The sequence below is a fragment of the Pseudophryne corroboree genome, chromosome 5, assembly GCF_028390025.1.
Source record: "Pseudophryne corroboree isolate aPseCor3 chromosome 5, aPseCor3.hap2, whole genome shotgun sequence".
Lineage (NCBI taxonomy): Eukaryota > Metazoa > Chordata > Amphibia > Anura > Myobatrachidae > Pseudophryne > Pseudophryne corroboree.
Window position 1 is genome coordinate 103,678,750 of NC_086448.1, and position 21,303 is coordinate 103,700,052.

The 21,303-nt window shown below is 45.9% G+C and overlaps 1 protein-coding gene across 3 annotated transcripts in view; it reads right to left on the bottom strand.

Moving 5' to 3' along the window:
* The window catches only part of HACD1 (3-hydroxyacyl-CoA dehydratase 1), a 195,393-nt gene that overhangs the window by 61,784 nt on the left and 112,306 nt on the right, over positions 1 to 21,303 (bottom strand). For all 3 annotated transcript variants that reach the window (XM_063921533.1, XM_063921534.1, XM_063921535.1), the window contains exons 2-3: positions 2,158 to 2,275; positions 67 to 85 (exon numbers count right to left, since the gene is read on the bottom strand). In XM_063921533.1, coding sequence (XP_063777603.1) covers positions 67 to 85; positions 2,158 to 2,275 — 137 coding nt within the window. The remainder of the gene's footprint in view (positions 1 to 66; positions 86 to 2,157; positions 2,276 to 21,303) is intronic.

Here is a 21,303-nt window from a genome sequence, read left to right on the forward strand (position 1 = left end):
ACTTTAATGATGTAAAAATAATACTTAGAGGGATGTAAAAGACAATTACAGTAAGTTAGAACTTACCAAGTGCGCAGTGGACCAACTGTAAAGGAAAATAAGGTCAAAATAAGATGAGAGTATTTGTATTGCAGTTATCATTAGTCTTATATCATTCTCATAATCTTAAGTAACTCTGTAAATATGAAACTCTACAATAAAGACTCTCAAAATGATGGAGGACATTGAGAAATACAGTATATAAATACTAGCATTATGGACCTGTCATTCGCTGGGTTATTAGCCATTGTACCCAGCGTCGCAGGTCTTTTTTCCTCTCTCTTTTCCCATATCCCATATGTCTTCCCCATCTTTCTCTCTCTGCCTCTCTCTTATCCCATCTCTATCTACCCTATTATTTGCTCCTCACTCTCTCTCTCTGCCCCTCTCACATCCTGGGCCAAATGTAATAGAGTGAGAGTTTCAGAAAGTGAGAGATTTGGTAAGGTTTTGCAATCTTTTTAAAAGTGGCAATCATTTACACTGCAAAAACCAGGTTGATCTTGCTGTGTAGACGATTGCCACTTTAAAATAAACTGCAAAACCTTACCAAATCTCTCACTTTCTGAAACTCTCACTCTATTACATTTGGCCCCCTATCTCTCTCTACCCCATTATTCCCCCCCCCTCTCTCTCTCTCTCTTATCTCATCTCTATCCACCTTATTCTCCACCCTGTCCTTTCCCTCATCTCTCTCTATCTCTGCCCCTTCTTATCCCACACCATCCACCCTATTCCCTCTCCCCCTTTCTCTCTCTTCCTCTTCTTATCCCATCTCTTGTGCCTCATCCATTCTCCATTTTCTCTCTGCCCCTCTCTTATGCCATCTCTCTCTACCTCATGTCTCTCCCCGTCTCTCTCTCTGCCCATCCCTTATCTCATTTCTCACCACCTCATGTCTCTCCCTGTCTCTCTCTCCGCCCCTCTCTTAACCTATCTCTCTCCACCTCATGTCACTTTTACTGCCCATTTCTTATCCCATCTTTCTCCACCTCATGTCTCTCCCCCTGTCTCTCTCTCTCTGCCCCTCTCTTATCCCATCTTTCCCCCCTTTTCCCTCCTGTCTCTCCCTCTCTGTCTCTATAAGAGGAGGGAGGGAAAGACCTGAAGTGATCCCGGTATGCCGGCGGCTCCGAGACCCACGAGTATTACACAGCACAGGATTTATGGTAATCCTGAAGAAAATATCATTAAACCATTGAAACATCACCAGCCCTTACCAGTCTTATTATTGCCTAGTGCTGCCACCTGTGGAGTCATCATAGCAGATGGATTCCTGACCATTCCCTTGTCCCCAGCCTAGTCAACCCTGAGTGCCCGGGATTGTTTTGGTTCTTATATATATATATATATATATATATATATATATATATATATATAGTATGAAGGTAAGTTGCGTTACTGAAACATGGATTCTGTCTGGAGCAGGAGGGATCCTCTCAAATAAGGAACAAAAGGGGGGGTCACACCTAGGGGCTGCCCTTTGTACAGAGCCCATGTGGGACTGGGGAATGAATCAGGCTCGGTGACCAGGGTTCACACCTGCAGGCGGCAGGGAGAATCCCAAATGTCTGATACTGCACTTGTAAAGCTGTGACAGCCAGCCAAGCCAGGCCAGAGCCTGTGATATCCCTCCAAGTAGCAGAAAAGGCTGTGAGAGACTTTGGGGTCTATTCATGAAGCAGTGAAAAGAGTGAAGAAGTAAGCCTGTGGAGAAGTTGCTCTTGGCAACCAATCAGCTACTCCGTACAATTGTATAGTATGCAAATTGTAAATGTTACTTCAATGCTGATTGGTTGCCATGGGCAACCTCTCCACTGGCTCACTTCTCCAAGCTTTTCCCTGTTTCATTAATAGACCCCTTTGTTACAGACTAGCTGCCCAAATATAGAGAGGAGCAAAGTCAGGTAGTGATGTAAACCGAGGCTAGGCTGCTCTGTTATTTTCTTTTTATTTATGCTGACAGTAAAGCATTATATCATTTATTCACCTGAAAAGCTGTGCGTGGATCCTGAGTAAGCACCTAGTCACTGCACCAATACACCCCTCTGCCAAGTGAATTACCTCAGATCATCACAATATATAATATATATAATTCACACAAAATTAGAGAATTACCTCAAGTAATGCAAACGTCTGGAAAAATTTAAGTGTCTTCTGAATAGTCTTGTACAACCCTTTGTGTGTTCTCTTCTCCATGTAGAACCGACACATAGCAATCGTGAGGACGAGCCACCTGCAAAAAGATTATTTCATTAGATAATAAGATACTTTCTTTTAATATTTTGTATTAAACCTTCTAAAGAGTGGATTAGTGGACACGTGGAGAACTTTCCCATAGTAACCAACCAGTTTCTAGCTAGCGTTTATCAGGTGCATTCTAGAAAATTATATATAGAAGATAATTGGTTGCAACGGGCAAATTTTCCACTTGTCCATTAATCCACTCTTTACAAGGTTTGCTACATCTCCCCCTTAGACTTTAGTGTGAAGTTCCACCTCTTTTTTCTCCTGAATACACTTCCCGCAGAGGAAGGGGCGGTTTAAGAGAGGAGAGGTGTACAGGCAATGTGAGGGCCCCTGCCTCTCTGGCAGTGCATGGAGACTCTGGCTTTGTGGAGGGTGTGCAGTTAGGGCTCCCTGGACCCAGGACCTGGTGCACTACACACCCTGCACCCATTATATATGTGAAAAGGACCATGAGCAAACCTGATGAGATTCGTCCAATAATATTTTTAGAGGCAAAGCAGTAATTTCTTTCTAAATAATCTAATGTGAAGACTAACAAAATTATTTTTCAAATCCTAAGGGTAACCTAATTACAGAACTGGATTACAACCAGCACTGGGGCGCCACAAACTAGCCCCACAATCACATGGCAAATATTTGTGGTGCTTGCACTGACAATGCCAGAAGGCAACAGCTGCAGGCAGTAGCCGAAAAACAGCCTTTAGCCATGGTGAATTGCATCTGGTTGGGTTTGGGTGACCGGCATTTGAGATCCTGTCGGTCACCATACCGACGCTGGGATCTCAAAGTTTAGATTGCCGTATAGGGTGCGAGTGCAACAAAGCCCCTTGCAGGCTCGGTGGCGAGCTGTGCTTGCCACAGGTTCTTTTCCCGCTTTATGGGTGTCATGGACACCCACAAGTGGAAATAGTCCCTGTTAGTCAGCATGATGACTGTAGGGCAGGCAATCGGACGGGATACCGGCGTCGGTATAGTGACCAGCGGTCTCCCGACGACCGGTCACATAACTACATCCCATTGCATTATTACAGCACCCACCTTGTGATGCCAACTTCTTCCAGACCAGCTCCATGGACATATAGTATGTACATTTGGTAAGGAATAATTACACTTTATAAAACATGTTTATGAAAATTATTATTCCACCTCCTTAATCTGAATAACTAAGAAGGACACCACCACTTGTGACTCCTTATTGGCACTGGTGGAACACTGATTAAATCAGATCTTCACAAAGGAGAACCCTATTTTAAGACCAGAGTAGACTATAAGCCATCTACTCATTTCACCATGTCATTCTGCTGTTTCAACCCTCTATCCACACAACAGATAAAAGTCTCAAGTCAACAGTCATTGAAGTGAAATGACATTACAAGGTTGAGAGAACAAAGATCCAAAGAAGACATACCCACCATTCATGAAAGAGGAGAGAATATGTTTCAAATCAGTGGAATCAGCTTTTAAATGCCATAGACCACAGCTGTATCCAGTGATGTGCACCGGAAATTTTTCGGGTTTTGTGTTTTGGTTTTGGGTTCGGTTCCGCGGCCGTGTTTTGGGTTCGAACGCGTTTTGGCAAAACCTCACCGAATTTTTTTTGTCGGATTCGGGTGTGTTTTGGATTCGGGTGTTTTTTTTTCAAAAAACCCTAAAAAACAGCTTAAATCATAGAATTTGGGGGTCATTTTGATCCCATAGTATTATTAACCTCAATAACCATAATTTCCACTCATTTCCAGTCTATTCTAAACACCTCACAATATTATTTTTAGTCCTAAAATTTGCACCGAGGTCGCTGGATGGCTAAGCTAAGCGACCCTAGTGGCCGACACAAACACCTGGCCCATCTAGGAGTGGCACTGCAGTGTCACGCAGGATGGCCCTTCAAAAAAATACTCCCCAAACAGCACATGACGCAAAGAAAAAAAGAGGCGCAATGAGGTAGCTGTGTGACTAAGCTAAGCGACCCTAGTGGCCGACACAAACACCTGGCCCATCTAGGAGTGGCACTGCAGTGTCACGCAGGATGGCCCTTCAAAAAAATACTCCCCAAACAGCACATGACGCAAAGAAAAAAAGAGGCGCAATGAGGTAGCTGTGTGACTAAGCTAAGCGACCCTAGTGGCCGACACAAACACCTGGCCCATCTAGGAGTGGCACTGCAGTGTCACGCAGGATGGCCCTTCAAAAAAATACTCCCCAAACAGCACATGACGCAAAGAAAAAAAGAGGCGCAATGAGGTAGCTGTGTGACTAAGCTAAGCGACCCTAGTGGCCGACACAAACACCTGGCCCATCTAGGAGTGGCACTGCAGTGTCACGCAGGATGGCCCTTCAAAAAAATACTCCCCAAACAGCACATGACGCAAAGAAAAAAAGAGGCGCAATGAGGTAGCTGTGTGACTAAGCTAAGCGACCCTAGTGGCCGACACAAACACCTGGCCCATCTAGGAGTGGCACTGCAGTGTCACGCAGGATGGCCCTTCAAAAAAATACTCCCCAAACAGCACATGACGCAAAGAAAAAAAGAGGCGCAATGAGGTAGCTGTGTGACTAAGCTAAGCGACCCTAGTGGCCGACACAAACACCTGGCCCATCTAGGAGTGGCACTGCAGTGTCACGTAGGATGGCCCTTCAAAAAAATACTCCCCAAACAGCACATGACGCAAAGAAAAAAAGAGGCGCAATGAGGTAGCTGTGTGACTAAGCTAAGCGACCCTAGTGGCCGACACAAACACCTGGCCCATCTAGGAGTGGCACTGCAGTGTCACGCAGGATGGCCCTTCAAAAAAATACTCCCCAAACAGCACATGACGCAAAGAAAAAAAAGAGGCGCAATGAGGTAGCTGTGTGACTAAGCTAAGCGACCCTAGTGGCCGACACAAACACCTGGCCCATCTAGGAGTGGCACTGCAGTGTCACGCAGGATGGCCCTTCAAAAAAATACTCCCCAAACAGCACATGATGCAAAGAAAAAAAGAGGCGCAATGAGGTAGCTGTGTGACTAAGCTAAGCGACCCTAGTGGCCGACACAAACACCTGGCCCATCTAGGAGTGGCACTGCAGTGTCACGCAGGATGGCCCTTCAAAAAAATACTCCCCAAACAGCACATGACGCAAAGAAAAAAAGAGGCGCAATGAGGTAGCTGTGTGACTAAGCTAAGCGACCCTAGTGGCCGACACAAACACCTGGCCCATCTAGGAGTTGCACTGCAGTGTCACGTAGGATGGCCCTTCAAAAAAATACTCCCCAAACAGCACATGACGCAAAGAAAAAAAGAGGCGCAATGAGGTAGCTGTGTGACTAAGCTAAGCGACCCTAGTGGCCGACACAAACACCTGGCCCATCTAGGAGTGGCACTGCAGTGTCACGCAGGATGGCCCTTCAAAAAAATACTCCCCAAACAGCACATGACGCAAAGAAAAAAAGAGGCGCAATGAGGTAGCTGTGTGACTAAGCTAAGCGACCCTAGTGGCCGACACAAACACCTGGCCCATCTAGGAGTGGCACTGCAGTGTCACGCAGGATGGCCCTTCAAAAAAATACTCCCCAAACAGCACATGACGCAAAGAAAAAAAGAGGCGCAATGAGGTAGCTGTGTGACTAAGCTAAGCAACCCTAGTGGCCGACACAAACACCTGGCCCATCTAGGAGTGGCACTGCAGTGTCACGCAGGATGGCCCTTCAAAAAAATACTCCCCAAACAGCACATGACGCAAAGAAAAAAAGAGGCGCAATGAGGTAGCTGTGTGACTAAGCTAAGCTACCCTAGTGGCCGACACAAACACCTGGCCCATCTAGGAGTGGCACTGCAGTGTCACGCAGGATGGCCCTTCAAAAAAATACTCCCCAAACAGCACATGACGCAAAGAAAAATTAAAGAAAAAAAGAGGTGCAAGATGGAATTGTCCTTGGGCCCTCCCACCCACCCTTATGTTGTATAAACAGGACATGCACACTTTAACGAACCCATCATTTCAGCGACAGGGTCTGCCACACGACTGTGACTGAAATGACTGGTTGGTTTGGGCCCCCACCAAAAAAGAAGCAATCAATCTCTCCTTGCACAAACTGGCTCTACAGAGGCAAGATGTCCACCTCATCATCATCGTCCGATTTATCACCCCTTTCACTGTGTACATCCCTTTCCTCACAGATTATTAATTCGTCCCCACTGGAATCCACCATCTCAGGTCCCCGTGTACTTTCTGGAGGCAATTGCTGCTGGTGAATGTCTCCATGGAGGAATTGATTATAATTCATTTTAATGAACATCATCTTCTCCACATTTTCTGGAAGTAACCTCGTACGCCGATTGCTGACAAGGTGAGCGGCGGCACTAAACACTCTTTCGGAGTACACACTGAAGGGAGGGCAACTTAGGTAGAATAAAGCCAGTTTCTGCAAGGGCCTCCAAATTGCCTCTTTTTCCTGCCAGTATACGTACGGACTGTCTGACGTGCCTACTTGGATGCGGTCACTCATATAATCCTCCACCATTCTTTCAATGGTGAGAGAATCATATGCAGTGACAGTAGACGACATGTCAGTAATCGTTGGCAGGTCCTTCAGTCCGGACCAGATGTCAGCATCAGCAGTCGCTCCAGACTGCCCTGCATCACCGCCAGCGGGTGGGCTCGGAATTCGTAGCCTTTTCCTCGCACCCCCAGTTGCGGGAGAATGTGAAGGAGGAGATGTTGACGGGTCGCGTTCCGCTTGACTTGACAATTTTCTCACCAGCAGGTCTTTGAACCTCTGCAGACTTGTGTCTGCCGGAAAGAGAGATCCAACGTAGGTTTTAAATCTAGGATCGAGCACGGTGGCCAAAATGTAGTGCTCTGATTTCAACAGATTGACCACCAGTGCATCCTGGTTAAGCGAATGAAGGGCTCCATCCACAAGTCCCACATGCCTAGCGGAATCGCTCTGTTTTAGCTCCTCCTTCAATGCCTCCAGCTTCTTCTGCAAAAGCCTGATGAGGGGAATGACCTGACTGGCAGTGTCTGAACTGACTTCACGTGTGGCAAGTTCAAAAGGTTGCAGAACCTTGCACAACGTTGAAATCATTCTCCACTGCGCTTGAGACAGGTACATTCCACCTCCTTTGCCTATATCGTGGGCAGATGTATAGGCTTGAATGGCCTTTTGCTGCTCCTCCATCCTCTGAAGTATATAGAGGGTTGAATTCCACCTCGTTACCACCTCTTGCTTCAGATGATGGCAGGGCAGGTTCAGGTGTTTTTGGTGGTGCTCCAGTCTTCTGTACGCGGTGCCTGTACGCCGAAAGTGACCCGCAATTCTTCTGGCCACCGACAGCATCTCTTGCACGCCCCTGTCGTTTTTTAAATAATTCTGCACCACCAAATTCAAGGTATGTGCAAAACATGGGACGTGCTGGAATTTGCCCAGATGTAATGCACGCACAATATTGCTGGCGTTGTCCGATGCCACAAATCCCCAGGAGAGTCCAATTGGGGTAAGCCATTCTGCGATGATCTTCCTCAGTTGCCGTAAGAGGTTTTCAGCTGTGTGCGTATTCTGGAAAGCGGTGATACAAAGCGTAGCCTGCCTAGGAACGAGTTGGCGTTTGCGAGATGCTGCTACTGGTGCCGCCGCTGCTGTTCTTGCAGCGGGAGGCAATACATCTACCCAGTGGGCTGTCACAGTCATATAGTCCTGAGTCTGCCCTGCTCCACTTGTCCACATGTCCGTGGTTAAGTGGACATTGGGTACAACTGCATTTTTTAGGACACTGGTGACTCTTTTTCTGACGTCCGTGTACATTCTCGGTATCGCCTGCCTAGAGAAGTGGAACCTAGATGGTATTTGGTAACGGGGGCACACTACCTCAAGCAATTCTCTAGTTCCCCGTGAACTAACGGCGGATACTGGATGCACGTCTAACACCAACATAGTTGTCAAGGCCTGAGTTATCCGCTTTGCAACAGGATGACTGCTGTGATATTTCATCTTCCTCGCAAAGGACTGTTGGACAGTCAATTGCTTACTGGAAGTAGTACAAGTGGTCTTCCGACTTCCCCTCTGGGATGACGATCGACTCCCAGCAGCAACAACAGCAGCGCCAGCAGCAGTAGGCGTTACACTCAAGGATGCATCGGAGGAATCCCAGGCAGGAGAGGACTCGTCAGACTTGCCAGTGACATGGCCTGCAGGACTATTGGCTTTCCTGGGTAAGGAGGAAATTGACACTGAGGGAGTTGGTGGTGTGGTTTGCGCGAGCTTGGTTACAAGAGGAAGGGATTTACTGGTCAGTGGACTGCTTCCGCTGTCGCCCAAAGTTTTTGAACTTGTCACTGACTTATTATGAATGCGCTGCAGGTGACGTATAAGGGAGGATGTTCCGAGGTGGTTAACGTCCTTACCCCTACTTATTACAGCTTGACAAAGGCAACACACGGCTTGACACCAGTTGTCCACATTTCTGAAATAATTCCACACTGAAGAGCTGATTTTTTTTTTGTATTTTGACCAGGCATGTCAATGGCCATATTCCTCCCACGGACAACAGGTGTCTCCCCGGGTGCCTGACTTAAACAAACCACCTCACCATCAGAATCCTCCTTGTCAATTTCCTCCCCAGCACCAGCAACACCCATATCCTCATCCTGGTGTACTTCAACACTGACATCTTCAATTTGACTATCAGGAACTGGACTGTGGGTGCTCCTTCCAGCACTTGCAGGGGGCGTGCAAATGGTGGAAGGCGCAAGCTCTTCCCGTCCAGTGTTGGGAAGGTCAGGCATCGCAACCGACACAATTGGACTCTCCTTGGGGATTTGTGATTTCGAAGAACGCACAGTTCTTTGCTGTGCTTTTGCCAGCTTAAGTCTTTTCTTTTTTCTAGCGAGAGGATGAGTGCTTCCATCCTCATGTGAAGCTGAACCACTAGCCATGAACATAGGCAAGGGCCTCAGCCGTTCCTTGCCACTCCGTGTCGTAAATAGCATATTGGCAAGTTTACGCTTCTCCTCAGACGCTTTTAATTTTGATTTTTGGGTCATTTTACTGATCTTTTGTGTTTTGGATTTTACATGCTCTGTACTATGACATTGGGCATCGGCCTTGGCAGACGACGTTGATGGCATTTCATTGTCTCGGCCATGACTAGTGGCAGCAGCTTCAGCACGAGGTGGAAGTGGATCTTGATCTTTCCCTATTTTTTTAACCTCCACATTTTTGTTCTCCATATTTTAATGCGCACAACTAAAAGCCACCACAGGTATACAATGTAGATGGATGGATAGTATAGTATTATATTACTTATGGAGGACGAGTGACGACACAGAGGTAGGTACAGCCGTGGCCTACCGTACTGCTATATATATATATAATATACTGTATAATAATAATAACGGACCTGGTGGACACTGTCAGCAGACTGCTAAACTAGTATGAAGAAAAAAAAAACCACCACAGGTATACAATGTAGATGGATGGATAGTATAGTATTATATTACTTATGGACGACGAGTGCACTGACGACACAGAGGTAGGTACAGCCGTGGCCTACCGTACTGCTATATATATATATATATATATATAATATACTGTATAATAATAATAACGGACCTGGTGGACACTGTCAGCAGACTGCTAAACTAGTATGAAGAAAAAAAAAAGCCACCACAGGTATACAATGTAGATGGATGGATAGTATAGTATTATATTACTTATGGACGACGAGTGCACTGACGACACAGAGGTAGGTACAGCCGTGGCCTACCGTACTGCTATATATATATATATATATATATATATATATATATATAATATACTGTATAATAATAATAACGGACCTGGTGGACACTGTCAGCAGACTGCTAAACTAGTATGAAGAAAAAAAAACCACCACAGGTATACAATGTAGATGGATGGATAGTATAGTATTATATTACTTATGGACGACGAGTGCACTGACGACACAGAGGTAGGTACAGCCGTGGCCTACCGTACTGCTATATATATATATATATATATATATATATATATATATATATATAATATACTGTATAATAATAATAATAACGGACCTGGTGGACACTGTCAGCAGACTGCTAAACTAGTATGAAGAAAAAAAAACCACCACAGGTATACAATGTAGATGGATGGATAGTATAGTATTATATTACTTATGGACGACGAGTGCACTGACGACACAGAGGTAGGTACAGCCGTGGCCTACCGTACTGCTATATATATATATAATATACTGTATAATAATAATAACGGACCTGGTGGACACTGTCAGCAGACTGCTAAACTAGTATGAAGAAAAAAAAACCCACCACAGGTATACAATGTAGATGGATGGAAACTATAGTATTATATTACTTATGGACGACGAGTGCACTGACGACACAGAGGTAGGTACAGCCGTGGCCTACCGTACTGCTATATATATATATATATATATATATATATATATATATAATATACTGTATAATAATAATAACGGACCTGGTGGACACTGTCAGCAGACTGCTAAACTAGTATGAAGAAAAAAAAACCCACCACAGGTATACAATGTAGATGGATGGATAGTATAGTATTATATTACTTATGGATGACGAGTGCACTGACGACACAGAGGTAGGTACAGCCGCGGCCTACCGTACTGCTATATATATATATATATATATGTATATATAATATACTGTATAATAATAATAACGGACCTGGTGGACACTGTCAGCAGACTGCTAAACTAGTATGAAGAAAAAAAAAGCCACCACAGGTATACAATGTAGATGGATGGATAGTATAGTATTATATTACTTATGGACGACGAGTGCACTGACGACACAGAGGTAGGTACAGCCGTGGCCTACCGTACTGCTATATATATATATATATAATATACTGTATAATAATAATAACGGACCTGGTGGACACTGTCAGCAGACTGCTAAACTAGTATGAAGAAAAAAAAAAACCACCACAGGTATACAATGTAGATGGATGGATAGTATAGTATTATATTACTTATGGAAGACGAGTGCACTGACGACACAGAGGTAGGTACAGCCGTGGCCTACAGTACTGCTATATATATATATATATATATATATATATATATAATATACTGTATAATAATAATAACGGACCTGGTGGACACTGTCAGCAGACTGCTAAACTAGTATGAAGAAAAAAAAACCCACCACAGGGATACAATGTAGATGGATAGTATAGTATTATATTACTTATGGACGACGAGTGCACTGACGACACAGAGGTAGGTACAGCCGTGGCCTACCGTACTTCTATATATATATATATATATATATATATATATATATATAATATACTGTATAATAATAATAACGGACCTGGTGGACACTGTCAGCAGACTGCTAAACTAGTATGAAGAAAAAAAAAACCACCACAGGTATACAATGTAGATGGATGGATAGTATAGTATTATATTACTTATGGACGTCGAGTGCACTGACGACACAGAGGTAGGTACAGCCGTGGCCTACCGTACTGCTATATATATATATATATATATATATATATATATATATATATATATATAATATACTGTATAATAATAATAACGGACCTGGTGGACACTGTCAGCAGACTGCTAAACTAGTATGAAGAAAAAAAAAAACACCACAGGTATACAATGTAGATGGAAGGATAGTATAGTATTATATTACTTATGGACGACTAGTGCACTGACGACACAGAGGTAGGTACAGCCGTGGCCTACCGTACTGCTATATATATATATAATATACTGTATAATAATAACGGACCTAGTGGACACTGTCAGCAGACTGCTAAACTAGTATGAAGAAAAAAAAAGCCACCCCAGGCAGACAAACGTATACTGGACTGGTGGTCACTGTCAGCAAAACTGTGCACTGTACTCCTGCTATAACTGCTCCCCAGTCCCCACAATTAGGCAGTGTGAGCAGTGCACTCAGCACAGATATATGCAGCAGTGCAGCACACTGAGTGAGCACAGATATGGTGGAGCGTTTTTTTTCAGGCAGAGAAACAACGGATTAAACTCACTGGTGGTATAATCAAAACCCTGCACTGTACTCCCTAACAGCTGCTCCCCGTCCCCAATCCTCCCCACAATTATAACTAAGTCACTCAGTCTTTTCTACTATAACGGAGAGGACGCCAGCCACGTCCTCTCCCTATCAATCTCAATGCACGTGTGAAAATGGCGGCGACGCGCGGCTCCTTATATAGAATCCGAATCTCGCGAGAATCCGACAGCGGGATGATGACGTTCGGGCGCGCTCGGGTTAACCGTGCAAGGCGGGAGGATCCGACTCGCTCGGACCCGTGGAAAAAAAGGTGAAGTTCGGGCGGGTTCGGATCCCGAGGATCCGAACCCGCTCATCACTAGTATCCATGCACTTATGTCAAAAATGATGTTTGGTATTGTTTTTTGCAATTTACACACTTTTAAAGTAATCAGCTTCTAAGCAGGGTTAAAGGAAATATGCCTCCAATCTTCCTCCAATGATAATAAGGTTATCTGTAAACTTTTGTCTTCATATTTGGATGCATAACTCAAAAATAATTGTATTTAGCTTATTGGCTTCTTTGCAGGACTAAGAGGTTGTACAAATGCAGACAAGACCTTGAGCTTTGCTCTCACTATAATAGTGTGTTGAATGATGCGTGTTTCACCAACGCATCTCAAAGTCCTCAGGCAGCATAGTGCTTCCATAAAACTCCACTACACTTTACTGAGTATATTAATACTGCTGAATGTTGCAGGCAAAGTTCAAGTGATTGCTTGAAAGAAGTGTGTGTACAGGCTTATTCATATACATTATTGTTTGGATAATTAGTGTGAAAACACAGGGGTATATTCAATTAGTGGTGGATCCTCTCCGACACTGAGGATCCGACACTTCAGTATTCAATTGCGGGCCGTTTCACCGCTGATTCCTACCATTAATTTTCGTCTTCTCTCATGGGCGCAAATGGTCAAAATCGGACCCGTTTTTTCAGGTCGAATAGTTTCCTACTTTTTCAGGTCGAATAGTGATTCGACCTATTCAATGGGCCTGCTGTTTTTCCGACATATCGGCTACTCCCGACTTGTCAGAAAACACGTGGATCGGCGGATTAGCCGCGGATCCACACGTTTTGTCAGATTTGCGGCCAAATCAGATAGCTTTTAGACCCGTTTTCGACAATGTCAAGCCGACTTTAAAAATACTGCATTGTCGGATCCTTTCCGTCAGAAAGGATCTGACATGCATTGAATACACCCCAAAGTTGTATTAACAGGTGTATCTGACTGTCTGCCAACTATTGCTGCAGTGAAAGAATCAGACCTAAAGCAAGAGGCAGGATTCATCTAGAAGAGTCTGGGGGAGATGGACTGTGGAGAGAGAAAAAGTACCAGCCAATCAGCTCCTAACTGCCATGTTACAGGCTGTGTTTGAAAATGACAGTTAGAACTAGAAGCTGATTGGCTGGTACTTTATCTCTCTCCACCTTATCACTCTTCAAGGCTTAGTACACCAGAAAGCAGTACACAAATGTGTGTGCACACAGGGCAATATTGATATTCACCCATATTCAGAGCTGGCTGTAACAATGTGCTGCACCACCCTCATCCATCTGATTGTGAAAGAAGCCGCTGTCACTATCAGCGTGCATTCCCAAAAATGGAGGTGTATGTCGCCGCTGTTGTGGGGGAGTGATGAGGCCAGGATCTCCGTCAGAAGACTTAGATTTCCTGTCCTCTATGTTGGATCTGTGGCAGCCGTCTTGCACTACACTATGGGTCACATAGCCAGTCCATGGTGTCGCAGGTGATCCAATGCTGCGTCCAGTAATGCATGAAGTCTCCTGCTGCATTAACATATCTATTATATATATTATTATACAGTATATAATGATATATATATATATATATTAAGGTTATAGGCCACCCGCTTCCTACCTTACTTTATCAGGAAGCAGGTCCATCCTCCCTGGCCAGCTCCATCTTCCCGAAGATATCAGCGGGAAGACAGCGCTGGCCACACTCCGGGGGTGGTATGAGAGAGATCCAGGGCCCCCGCCGGGCACCTCCAGCAGCCCAGCCTGGGTAATTAGTACCCGCTCTCACCCACCCCTCGATGCCACTGATGAACACAAGTAGCGTTGCGACCAAAATACAATGAGACAGGTCTGGTGTTTTTAAAGATATATTTAAAATGATTTCACATTTTATTTAGTTGCTTCTGATATAAGAACTGCTCAGAAAACACATGTGGGCATTTTGTTATCTGTTAGGACCACCGGGTATAGGATATGAGAATATACACAAAAATAAGATTTTAAACCTACCGGTAAATCTATTTCTCCTAGTCCGTAGAGGATGCTGGGGACTCCGTAAGGACCATGGGGTATAGACGGGCTCCGCAGGAGATAGGGCACCTAAAAAGAACTTTGACTATGGGTGTGCACTGGCTCCTCCCTCTATGCCCCTCCTCCAGACCTCAGTTAGAGAACTGTGCCCAGAGGAGATGACAATACAAGGCAGGATTTAGAAATCCAAGGGCAAGACTCATACCAGCCCACACCAATCATACCATGTAACCTGGAACATACATAACCAGTTAACCGTATGAACAACAACAGTAACGGTCCAAGACCGATTTCAACTGTAACATAACCCTTATGTAAGCAACAACTACATACAAGTATTGCAGAGTTTCCACACTGGGACGGGCGCCCAGCATCCTCTACGGACTAGGAGAAATAGATTTACCGGTAGGTTTAAAATCTTATTTTCTCTTACGTCCTAGAGGATGCTGGGGACTCCGTAAGGACCATGGGGTTTATACCAAAGCATCCAATCGGGCGGGATAGTGCGTATGACTCTGCAGCACCGACTGAGCAAACGCTAGGTCCTCATCAGCCAGGGTATCAAACTTGTAGAATTTAGCAAAAGTGTTTGACTCCGACCAAGTCGCCGCTCGGCAAAGCTGTAATGCCGAGACGCCTCGGGCAGCCGCCCAAGAAGAGCCCACCTTCCTAGTGGAATGGGCCTTAACCAAATTTGGTACCGGCAATCCAGCCGTAGAGTGAGCCTGCTGAATCGTATTACAGATCCAGCGAGCAATAGTCTGCTTCGAAGCAGGTGCGCCAATCTTATTGGCCGCATACAGGACAAACAGAGCCTCTGTTTTCCTAATTCTAGCCGTCCTGGCTACATAAATCTTTAAGGCCCTGACTACGTCCAGGGATCTGGAATCCTCCAGGTCACTTGTAGCCACAGGCACCACAATAGGTTGATTGATTCACATGGAATGAAGAAACCACCTTAGGCAAAAATTGCGGACGTGTCCTCAATTCAGCTCGATCCACATGAAAAATCAAGTAGGGGCTTTTGTGTGACAAAGCCGCCAATTCTGATACTCGCCTCGCTGATGCCAAAGCCAACAACATGACCACCTTCCAAGTAAGAAATGTCAACTCAACCTTGTTAAGCGGTTCAAACCAGTGTGATTTTAGGAACTGCAACACCACGTTGAGGTCCCACGGTGCCACTGGAGGCACAAAAGGAGGCTGGATGTGTAGCACTCCCTTTACAAACGTCTGGACTTCTGGAAGAGAAGCCAATTCCTTCTGAAAGAAAATCGAGAGGGCCGAAATCTGAACCTTAACAGAGCCTAATTTCAGGCCCATATCCACTCCTGTCTGTAGGAAGTGGAGAAAACGACCCAGATGAAAATCTTCCGTAGGTGCATTCTTGGTCTCACACCAAGACACATACTTTCGCCAGATACGGTGATAATGCTTAACCGTCACCTCCTTCCTAGCCTTTATTAAAGTAGGGATGACCTCTTCCGGATTCCCCTTTTTCGCTAGGATTCGGTGTTCAACCGCCATGCCGTCAAACGTAACCGCGGTAAGTCCTGAAATACACAGGGCCCCTGTTGCAACAGGTCTTCCCTCAGAGGAAGAGGCCAGGGATCTCCTGTGAGCATCTCTTGTAGATCTGAGTACCAGGCCCTTCGAGGCCAGTCTGGGACAACGAGTATCGTCTGTACTCTTCTTTGCCTTATGATCCTCAACACTTTTGTGATGAGAGGAAGAGGAGGAAACACGTAGACCGATTTGAACACCCACGGTGTTATCAGAGTGTCTACTGCCACTGCCTGAGGGTCCCGAGACCTGGCACAGTACCTCTGAAGCTTTTTGTTGAGGCGTGACGCCATCATGTCTATTTGAGGAGTTCCCCAAAGACGTGTTATGTCTGTAAAGACTTCTTGATGAAGTCCCCACTCTCCCGGATGGGGATCGTGTCTGCTGAGGAAGTCTGCTTCCCAGTTGTCCACTCCCGGAATGAAGACAGCCAACAGAGCGCTTACATGATTTTCCGCCCAGCGAAGAATCCTGGTGGCTTCCGCCATCGCGACTCTGCTTCTTGTCCCGCCTTGGCGGTTCACATGAGCCACTGTTGTGACATTGTCTGATTGAATCAGAACCGGTAGGTTTCGAAGAAGACTCTCCGCTTGTCGAAGGCCGTTGTAAATGGCCCTGAGTTCCAACACATTGATGTGTAGACAGGACTCCTGGTCTGACCAAAATCCCTGAAATTTTTTTCCCTGTGTGACCGCTCCCCATCCTTGGAGGCTCGCGTCCGTGGTAACCAGGATCCAGTCCTGAATTCCGAACCGGCTACCCTCCAGCAGGTGAGCACTTTGCAACCACCACAGGAGAGACACTCTGGCCCCTGGGGACAGAGTTATTTTCCGATGTAAGTGCAGATGGGACCCGGACCACTTGTCCAGAAGGTCCCATTGAAAAGTCCTTGCATGGAACCTTCCGAAGGGAATGGCCTCGTAGGCCGCCACCATATTTCCCAGAACTCGAGTGCATTGGTGAACTGACACCCTTTTCGGTTTTAGCAGGTCTCTGACCATGTTCTGGATGTCCTGGGCTTTCTCTATTGGGAGGAAGACCTTCATTTGTTCCGTATCCAGTATCATACCTAGGAGCGGTAGTCGAGTTGTCGGAATCAACTGTGACTTCGGTAGATTTAAAATCCAACCGTGTTGCTGGAGCACTCTCAGAGAGAGCGCCACACTGCTCAGCAATTTCTCCCTTGATCTCGCTTTTATCAGGAGATCGTCCAAGTATGGGATAATTGTGACTCCCTGCTTGCGCAGGAGCACCATCATTTCCGCCATTATCTTGGTGAAAATCCTCGGGGACGTGGAAAGTGCAAACGGCAACGTCTGAAATTGGTAATGACAATCTTGTACAGCGAATCTCAGGTATTCCTGATGGGTGGCATATATGGGGACATGAAGGTACGCATCCTTTATGTCCAGAGACACCATAAACTCCCCCTCCTCCATGTTGGCTATTATCGCTCTGAGTGATTCCATTTTGAATTTGAATCTTTTTATGTACAGGTTTAGGGATTTCAGATTCAAAATAGGTCTGACCGAACCGTCCGGTTTCGGGACCACAAATAGGGTTGAGTAGTAACCTCTTCCCTGCTGGTGCAGGGCAACCTTGATGATCACTTGCTGTATACACAGCGTTTGAATTGCAGCTAACACTACATCCCTTTCCGATGTGGAAGCTGGTAGGGGCGATTTGGAAAATCGGCGCGGGGGCACCTCCTCGAATTCCAGTTAGTACCCCTGGGAAACTATTTCCAACACCCAGGGATTCAGGTCTGATCTGACCCAGGTCTCACTGAAAAGTCGAAGACGTGCCCCCACCGGTGCGGACTCCCTCAGGGGAGCCCCAGCGTCATGCTGTGGGTTTTGGAGCAGCTGGGGAGGACTTTTGGTCCTGGGCACCTGCCGAAGCAGGTGCTCTTTTGCCTCTGCCCTTACCTCTGGCGAGGAAAGAGGATCCCCGACCTCTTCTGGACTTGTGCGACCGAAAGGACTGCATCTGATAGGGTGTTACTTTCTTTTGCTGTTGGGGAATATATGGCAAAAAATTTGATTTACCTGCTGTAGCTGTGGAAACCAGGTCCGTCAGCCCATCCCCAAACAATACCTCACCCTTATAGGGTAGTACTTCCATGTGTTTTTTGGAATCCGCATCACCCGTCCATTGGCGAGTCCATAAGGATCTTCTCGCCAAGATAGACATGGCATTGGCCCTAGAAGCTAGCAGTCCAATGTCCCTTTGAGCATCCCTCATAAATAAGACTGCGTCTTTAATATGGGCTAGAGTTAAGAATATAGTATCCTTATCCATATTATCAAATTGATCTGTCAGCTCATCTGTCCAAGCTGCAATTGCGCTACACATCCATGCCGACGCAATTGTCGGTCTTAGCACAGCACCCGTATGAGAATAAATACACTTTAAGGTAGTTTCTTGCCTGCGATCTGCAGGGTCCTTAAGGGCCGCTGTGTCAGGAGACGGTAGCGCCACTTTCTTGGACAAGCGCGTCAGGGCCTTGTCCACAGTGGGGGGTGATTCCCAAATCTCCCTGTCCTGCTTAGGGAAGGGGTATGCCATATAAATTCTTTTGGGGATCTGCGGTCTCTTTTCCGGAGTCTCCCAAGCTTTTCCAAAGGAATCATTTAATTCATGAGATGTGGGAAAATTAATAATCTGCTTCTTTTCCTTAAACATGTGTACCCTTGTGTCGGGGACCGAGGGTTCATCCTCAATATGCAACACATCCCTTATTGCCACAATCATACACTGAATGGTTTTAGTCACCCTAGGGTACAATTTTACTTCGTCATAGTCGACACTGGAATCAGAATCCGTGTCGGTAGTAGTGTCTTGTGTTAAGGGACGCTTTTGAGACCCCGATGGGCCCTGTGAGTCGGTCCAATCCGAGGATTGACCCCCTGATGTCCCCCCTAATTCAGCCTTATCAAGCCTTTTACGTAAAGATGCCACACTTGCATTCAACATATGCCACATGTCCATCCATTCCGGAGTCGGCACAACCGACGGGGATACACCACTCATTTGCTCCACCTCCTCCTTGGAGAAGCCTTCCGCTTCAGACATGTCGACACCATGTACCGACACCCCACACACACAGGGATTACCCTACAAGGGGACAAAACCCCAACCAGGCCCTTAGGAGAGACAGAGAGAGAGAGTATGCCAGCACACACCCAGCGCTTAATAACCCTGTGGAAAAATATGACCAGAGAGCGCTTTTTATATATAATAATATTCCAATTCCCACTCACTGCGTCGCCAATGTGCCCCCCTCCTCTTTTTTTCCAGCCTGTGAAGTTCAGCAGGGGAGAGACCAGGGAGCCAGCGTTCAGCATGCAGCTTCTGTGGAGAAAATGGCGCTGGTTAGTGCTGAGGATCAAGCCCCGCCCACCCGACAGCGGGCTTCGGTCCAGGTGCTTTTTTTATTAAAATGGCGGGTGAATCTTGGATTTACTGCCTCCGCAGCCTAATCCATCTTAACATGCCCAGAAGTGAGGAATATTGCTGCCCAGGGCGCCCCCCCCCCCCACCCCCCACCCCCCCACACCCCCAGCGCCCTGCACCCTTCAGTGCTGCTCTGTGTGTGTATAGTGGGAGCAATGGCGCGCAGCTTACCGCTTTGCGCCTTACCTCATGAAGATCTGATGTCTTCTGCCGCCTGATGTCTTCTGCCTTCTCATACTCACCCGGCTTCTATCTTCGGCATCTGTGAGGAGGACGGCGGCGCGGCTCCGGGACGAACCCCAGGTGAGACCTGTGTTCCGACACCCTCTGGAGCTAATGGTGTCCAGTAGCCTAGAAACAGAGCCCAACCGTTAAGCCAGCCCTGCTTCTCTCTCCTCAGTCCCACGATGCAGGGAGCCTGTTGCCAACAGGACTCCCTGAAAATAAAAAACCTAACAAAATTCTTTTAAAACAGAAAACTCTGGAGAGCTCTCTGCAGTGCACCCTTTCTCCTCTGGGCACAGAATCTAACTGAGGTCTGGAATTGGAATTGGAATTTGGTTTTATTGTCATTAAATATTCAACGCATGAACAATCAATGATATTTTCATGTAAGCAAAAGAACAGACACCACAAAATATATATAGCACAAAGAACAATACCATAAGATACTCTAAAAAAAGCCGTAAGGACATGATAACACATACTGTAGGCAGCTGCGACAATCCTATCTACATTTAGAACCATTAAGCATTATTATAGCCCTAGGAAAAAAGCTATCTTTCAACCGGCTGGTCTTACACAATATCGATCTATAGCGAGAGTTTGAGGGGAGTAAAGTAAACATCCCATAATTAGGATGAGTCGCATCACCCAGTATACTCCCAGCCTTCGCAAGGAGCCTCTTCTCATAAACAGACTGAATACTAGGCAATTGTAACCCAATTATCTTGGAGGAGGGGCATAGAGGGAGGAGCCAGTGCACACCCATAGTCAAAGTTCTTTTTAGGTGCCCTATCTCCTGCGAAGCCCGTCTATACCCCATGGTCCTTACGGAGTACCCAGCATCCTCTGGGACGTAAGAGAAAGTTACCCACCTGTTTGGAGGAAACCTAAAACTTACAGAGAAAGTTGTGACAATACCTGGAGGCCTACAGCAAATTGAATATTCTATTCTAAGAATAAGATAATTTAGGATATTTCCGATAATCAGGGCACAAGGAACTGCCAACACTATTCTCCGCATTCAGACAGGTAGCACAGTTCCCGTGCCAATCGTGTAACCTTGCACATGCCAGTCAGGATTGGAATATTAATTGATCTACACTACTTACTTCATTTAATTAATGTAATTCGCAGCCACTTTGTGCCCCAGGCATAGGTACTGTGTACAGAAAAATCACCTTCAGGTAGAAGAGACTGCTCTGTGTATAATTCCATTTTCAGGCCATCATACATAGAGATCATTACTAGCCTGAGTTTCTACAGATGTGGTATGGGGCCGATTCAGATCTGATTGCTGTTGTGCGATTTCACAAGGCGTCCGATTAGTGATCGACAGTGCATGCATCGTAATGAGCATGCGCGAGGCCAAACTGTGAAAGAATAAAGCACTTTTTTTTTATCGCTAGGTATAC